The sequence below is a fragment of the Anneissia japonica genome, unplaced genomic scaffold, assembly GCF_011630105.1.
Source record: "Anneissia japonica isolate Jap-2015-1 unplaced genomic scaffold, ASM1163010v1 scaffold287877_len585272_cov192, whole genome shotgun sequence".
NCBI lineage: Eukaryota > Metazoa > Echinodermata > Crinoidea > Comatulida > Comatulidae > Anneissia > Anneissia japonica.
The window spans coordinates 421,961-429,338 of NW_022686151.1; the positions used below are offsets into that span (position 1 = coordinate 421,961).

At 35.9% G+C, this 7,378-nt stretch overlaps 1 protein-coding gene across 2 annotated transcripts; it reads right to left on the reverse strand.

The window, feature by feature from the left end:
* Nucleotides 1-251: 251 nt before the first annotated feature.
* LOC117113621 lies at nt 252-2,542 on the reverse strand. Of its 2 annotated transcripts, none has more exons than XR_004446235.1 (3): nt 2,266-2,542; nt 1,498-1,600; nt 252-618 (listed from the first exon to the last, which is right to left on the reverse strand). XR_004446235.1 is itself a non-coding variant. In XM_033257026.1 (3 exons), the coding sequence occupies exons 1-3, from the start codon at nt 2,462-2,464 to the stop codon at nt 389-391; spliced, it is 354 nt and encodes a 117-aa protein (XP_033112917.1). In that variant the 5' UTR covers nt 2,465-2,500; the 3' UTR covers nt 252-388. The 2 variants fall into 2 exon arrangements, 1 of the variants encoding a protein (XP_033112917.1); XM_033257026.1 differs by having other exon boundaries at nt 2,444-2,500.
* Nucleotides 2,543-7,378: the final 4,836 nt, after the last annotated feature.

Consider the following 7,378-nt stretch of genomic DNA (forward strand, 5'->3'; position numbering starts at 1 on the left):
AACCCATTGAGACACCATCAGTTTGTTTATAAAATTGTTTTTGTAGGTATCTTTGATCATTAGAGTAAGAATGCTTTGATCTTTTGTTTAAATCACTGCTATGTCACCTACTAGAGGTAATGTTTTGATTGGTTAAACACTTTTGGTACTAGTGCATATAAGTTTGCCAATATGGATAATTTTTTCATTCCTGATGATGACATAATTAATGTCGAAATATTGAATCCCAACACGATGGCGTGTATTTCAATACTTGGAGTATGTATTATACTTTCTTACAATCAGTATCTTTGATAATGATTTAAAAACCTATGTTTGGCATTTAAAGAAAACCAATATGTTTCTAAATATAAATAGTTAATTGACTAGTGCATTAGTCTTAAAATGTTTAATATGTATCTGTTGGAAGAATAGCAAAACAATGTGGAAATTCTAAGCAGCTTAGAGTACAACAAGATAGGCCTATCCTAATGTAGATACCAAAATGCCTACAGACTGAAAAACTAATAACTGCGCAAGGTGCTGACCCCAGAGCCTCACTGCTGTTCTTGTACTTGTTCTTGTTCTTGTTACCAAAACTTTGAAAGCATTTAGTTGGACCCCAGGTTCCCTCTATACCTACAAAACAAAACAGGGGTTTTAGCAAGGACTGTACATTACTGCCATTGGATTGGATTGGATTTATTCAGTGTAAACACCAAGGATAGCCCACGAAAGTCTAGAAGAAGACTTATTTCCAGTGGGTTCCTTATGGTGGTGATTGGACAGTACACCGGGAGACAATCCTCTACTCTTTTCCGAAGAGTGTACTGCGTCCTTTAATGTGAACATGGGCCATAATGCACACGGGACCAGTGGCTTAAACGTCTCATCTAAACGGTGCGCTATTGTAACTTGTATTTCAGCCCTCCAGCTGAAACACAAGGAGAGGCAGCGATGAGAATTGAACCGGGACCTAGAGATCTTCACGGTTCAGCGCACACACAGTGGCTACCACCAGATTAGCCGACTGAGCTAAGCTGCTCTCATTACCACTAATAGAGCACGTCACATGGATAGCGCGGTCGGTTAAGGATGTGTTCTAAAGAACTTAAGGATGTGAGTTTGAATCGCGTCTTGGCATTCAATTTTTTTTTTTTTTCATTTTTAAGAATTTTTTTTTTCTTTCTTAAGATGTTTTAATTTTGTACATTCTAAATAATATATATGTTTTTGTACAAATGAACATTCTAATTATTTAAAAATTTCTATCTTGTTAGCTCTTCCAAAAAAAATGATATAACTTGCGCCGGTACTGTATTTAAGCGTGGAGGAACGTGCAGACCGGTGAGTGGTCGCTCTTGTATTTCCTTAAGCATTCCATTGAAATGTAGCAATCAATTCAAAAAATGAAGGTTGGTATAGAGGATTTTGGCTAAGAAATGCTAAATGAAAATAAAACACACAATACTGTAAATTACTTTCTTAAGGGTTTTAGCTTGGGTATGCAGAACATACCTTGCATCCCTTGACGGTCTGCCACTGTAAATGACGGGTTCCAGGTCCCCGTAATCGCAGTAGTCTCATAGTCTCCTAAAAATGAAGATGGCCTCCTGCACTCCTGCAAGCAAGCAAGAAAAAATCCATCTCCCGAAAATACATAATATTTGCATGTTTTTACTCAATTATCACCATGCACCAGCAATATCTAATTAAATGTGTTAAGAAAGTTCATTTTAATAAATCCTTCTTCACATCATTATTATGGTATATTAAAATGTGTGTATTGAGGTTTATATAGAGAGCAATGTTCAACAAATAAACTTATATGACATAAAAATGCAATACATATATTAAATTAACAATACAGTATAATCAAGATTCATTTATTATTGCCATACATAATGCATATATAGGGGATTTGTTTCCTTGAGTTGATACAAAAATAGCAAGCAGTAAAAATAAAAAACAACACTATAAAAAGCAAAACAACATTTAACTGATATAATAATAAATATACAATATAAAAATATATACACATGGAATTAAGCAAGGTTGAACTATAATCAGATAACTGCTTCAACTAGACTTGGTCAGTTGCATGACAGGGAACTCAAGTTAGGATTCCGTCGGCCATGACACGTCCGACCAAAAAAATTTAACCAAAAGCGTAGAACTTAGGACAGCCAAAAATAGGCCACAAATTGTCCCATGGAACCAAACTAGGGCACCACCCCTGGCTCCACTGAAAGTTGTAAAAAACTCCCTGTTGGACCGAGGACTTACGATATGGTTGGACAGCTTTTTTCCCACATCCTAGAGTGTAAACTGCTTTTAAATTGCCTCATTTCCAGAAATATGAATTTGACATAGAATATAGACTGATGTCTCTGGCCTAATTAAAGGTTGGTCATTAGGTAAAGGTTAAAAATCGAGTTGATATAAAGCAACGTATACTTTCAACCTTCGGCAATTTATGTCTCATATAGTGGCAGGAAAAGGAGACCTTCCGGATCTGGTTCCTCAGTACTCAAGAGGTACAGTAGTTCAGTGCACTTGTAACTCTGGCAGACAATAAAAGAACAATTAATTTAATCAGCTTTTTCATTGGCTTAATCTTTGAAGTGTAGACTATTTCAAGGTTTTTGAGAGAATGTATTGAGAGAAAATGTATGTAATTCCTCAATTAAACGGAAGGAGTAATTGTTCACAGGTCAGCGTGGTACTGTGTTTATGTCTGGCAAGTTAAACATTCAATATTTGTACGTGGCAACTTTGTCATGACTAATACTGAATCAGTCCATTTTCTAGTTTGAAATGAATCTATAAAATAGGGAAGTTATTGATTATTCATTGTGTCTTTTCATTGGATGATGATTTTTTTTAAAGATTTCAACATGCTTGTACCTATGGTGTCTGGACGTTTTAGTATTGCTTGATTGATATTATTAGTATTGCTTGATTGATATTAACAATCATTTTAAAGATAAAATTACCAAATTTTAATTTAAGTTCTTTTAAAGAATATGTGAAACAGCCAGCAGTGTATTAAGATCAAGGCCAGCTTCCCTTAACCAAGTAGAGTAATGGCACTATACTGTACCTTAAGGGACAAATCGCATAGTTCTATTCTTCTACTTTTTTTGTTAGACTGTTAGGTCTTTTTCTAAAAACCGAAAGGTCCACTGATTAATCTCAGTTAAGATAGTATAATACATACTCCAAGTATCGAAATGAACGCCATCATATAGGGATTCAATATTTTGACATTAATTATATGATCATCAGGAATGATGTAATCCTGATGATGACATACAGTAATTAATGTTGAAATATTGAATCCCTACACGATGGCGTGCATATTGATACTTGAAGTATGTATTATACAATTTACTGTTAGGTCTATTAAATAAATATTGCAAACGATTTGAAACTAATAAATGCAATTTTCACAAAATGTCGCCATCTTGGTAAATTTGCCTTGTGACATCACATCAGTGTATTTCGACAATGGAATTCTTTTAGTGGATCATGTGATACACTGCTTACACACAGTTTCGATTTACTAGGCATGTTTCAGCTATTTGCCTCTATAACCAATCTTCAAGGCATAAATCCACAATGTGGTTGCTTGTTACGTCCTATAACAAGCAACAACATGGCTTTCCCATTTCTTTTCTTAAATGACTGTCCCACCATTCACATCATATTTCCCCCATACCCAACTAAATACTTCATGATCAAATAACTTCATTTAGCTTCAATTGTAGTAATTATTTTGAATTTCATTTGCATTAAGCTAATAAGGATTGTTTCTCACCAGTAGCTTTCAATCCGCATTCTCAGACCTTCTTCAGTTAAATGACACTGGCAAGTAGCCAATGTCTACGTCACCGATGATGTAATGCGGGTGCGCTCTGCAATGTTGCGCAGCAGAACGTCCATCCGGGCCCCCTCCTCTTGGACCTGAGGGTTGGTGTAGGAGGTCGTTGTAGACGTGGGACAATTCGTACCCTCCTTCATCCCTATTAATGGTGTTGTTATTGTGTCTTATCCATATAGCTTCTCAAATCTTCCCTTTGATGTTTTTCAATTTCTTTGTCCAATAACTTGGTATTTATCCAGTCTGGGGTGTGATTTAACCAGACCATATGGTCTGTGATGGCTGATTTGTGTATAATATCAAAGGTTGAGGCAGGTGGGGCTCTAGTGCATACTCCACCTGAGGTGTTGGTACGGACATCTGTTTTGTGTTCTTCTAATCTGACCCTAAAAGTTCTGCCTGTCTCCCCTATATATTTAGCATCACAGTTGCTACATCCAACCTGGTAAATAGCTCCACACACGTCTTCTTTATTAATTTTGTCTTTTGGGTGCACAAGATTTCTCTAAGCTTGTTGAGTGGTTTGTAGTAACAACCTACTTGGTGTTTCTTGAGGACATGTCTGATTCTTTCTGACATCCCTTGAACGTAAGGGAAACCTATATTTCCTCTTGTCTTGTTTTTTGTACTGCATTTTCCCACTCTGTGTTTTTCTGTTGTTGTTTTCTCTGTTTATGTTTCTTCACCATTGTCATTGTCTACTTAGGTTAGTCACTTGCCTTCAAAGCTGTCGAGATGAAGGAGGGTATGATTTGTCCCACGTCCACATCGACCTCCTACACCAACCCTTAGGTTCAAGAGGAGAGGGCCCGGATGGACTTTCTGTGCACCTATTGCCATTGCATCATTGGTGACATAGACATTGGCTACTTGCCGATGTTATTCAGCTGAAGAAGGTCCGAGAATGCGAATTGAAAGCTACTGGTGAGAAACAATCCTTATTATCTTAACACAAATGAAATTCAAAATAATAAATACTTCATGCTCCATTATGCATTTCCAACTTCATATAATGGACAAAAACTCCTGTAAACTTTAAAGCTCTCCAAAAAATCGTGCTCAATAATTAACAATCACCTCTAATCGCCTAATTTTGCTAGTACCCCCTCACCTAATTATCGAGCCCCCTCCCTTTATCTTTGGGCCCTATTAGCTCCACCCCCCACAATTTTAAGACTCCTAGATATGCCACTGCCCAAACCTGCTACCACTGATAATTGTGCACATACGATCTACTGAAAAATTGAAATTATTATTGACATCATGCCCTCTCTCCGCCATAGTAAAATTTTGTAATAAAAATCTTTATTTCTTAGGAGTGATGATGTTTTGCCCTACCTGACATATTATCGTACTGAATACTCAGTACGTTCCAAAATAAGTGATTCGGGTGGGAATTGAACCCACGACCTCTAGATAACTAGCCTGGCACAATGACCACTAGAATTCCTCACAAAATTAGATAAATATACCTTACTTATTCGAATAAACGCCCCGCTTTAAATACTCTAGAGCCTCATTTGGAATCAATGCCTCCCTCAAATAAATTCCCCCAAGGCGTTTCTTTTCCTCGAATAAACGCCACCCCCAAATGAATGTAAATAAATCTAGTGGATGCAACATCATCCTCTACACATTCTATTAATGTTCTACTCCAGTAGAATTACATTTTTTCTAACCTGGTTGGGATCAATAAATTGTTGTGGTCACCCAAAACACATTTTGACTGTAATCACGTATAGTGTTGTAGTTCAACATTTTCAGTGAAATTAAGTATATAGGCCTACATATCCATTGTACACCAAAAAAAAAAAAAATTTAAAAAAAATGCCTCCCTCAAATAAATGCCCTAAAAAACTCTTCTCAGCAATAAAATGCCTCAGAGGCTTATTTTGAATATACAGTATACAGTATTTCTCAATCCAATTCTAAAATTATTCAATATGATCTTGAGTGAGGGCCTAAGTGTGCCCTCTATTTTTTTCTACCTAACATTACATTATATATAAGAAGAGTATTTAACTAACCACCTATCTTGATTTTATTGCTGCGAAGCAGCCAATTCATATTCTTGACAGCAATTTGACCTCTAAAGGGTCATTGTTTGTCAAAAAACAAGGGCCTAAGACAACTGAAAAGCGGAGTTTCCTCCTTTCGTTCTGCCGGGTAAAATCAATTACTTTAGGCGACGTTTGTAGACTAACCTACACGTACCAACGTCCGCATGTCGCGACTGCGAGGCATGACCACCGTAGACGATAGAATGTACGAGGCACGATTAAAACACCATAAAAGCGTTAAAAACAATATTTTAGCATAAATAATAATGTATATAATATGACCATACCTTATAGGTCAATACAAAAATCAAACCATTTCCTTACATCAGTTATTTTATTGTCACATGACCCTGGCCCACCCTGACGAGGTCTAGCTAACCCCGAAACAATCGTCTGTCAGCGGGCACTCAGCAGAACGCCGATTTCTAGGCCTATACAGGGTTGGCAGATAGTTGGCAGTCTTCACGACAGCCAAACGCATGCCATCTGAGGGCCAAATTCGCTAAACAATTTTTCGATTTTAGTGATTACACTACTTCATTTAATATACAAAAAAAAACCATCCTGGAATATAGTCATTTGTTTGAAATGGAAGAAATAAAAATGGACAGAGTTGCAATGTTAATCTGTTTATTGTTTTTATATTATTCACATCCACAATTAAATGCCCACCTATATTATTATCATCATTCTCATTATTATTATTATTGTTATAATTATTGATTTATTACCATTTTTAAAGAGGGTGACCTATCCAGTTCCTGCAGGAATTGATCATTAAGGACCTCGATAAAACAGACAATATGTGAAATATTAAATATTCAAGACAAAAGTTAAATTGCATGTTCAAATTGTAATCCTATTTTTTAAGTCAACAAAAAATTTTGTACTAAAACAGTCAGAATCTTTAACTTTTTTATTATTTCATCATCCGTGTACCTTTGTTTTTATATTAAATTTGGCATCTATATTACAATCAGAAAACTATAATTTGTACTGTACCATAATTTTATTTTAATAAACACCACAGGACATTTACTGTTCAAAATGTTTTTTATGGGGAGGGGGTAGATTTAAAAAAAATAGATGTGACATTTCCAACTTTATACACCCCTTACTGTAATAATAGTCTACAATGTATACAGTAATAAAGTTTGATTAGTACTGTACTCCATTTTTGAAAATGTATCACAAATTGTTGACTCATCTAAATAGACTTTTATGTATTTTAAATATGTTACACTTATATGTTTTTAAATATTTTTGCTAATTTGATTTCTGGACCACAACATTGCATGTGGAAGAGGTAAGGTGTAAACTCAGACTAGTCTCGACAGCGCTAGGAGTAGTCTAGGCTAGCCTTATCCTACTCTAGGCCTAGACTAACTAGGATGGTATAGGCCTAGCCTTGAAGGGACGAAGGTCCCAATGAAAAACAACGTCGCTCCTTGATAGC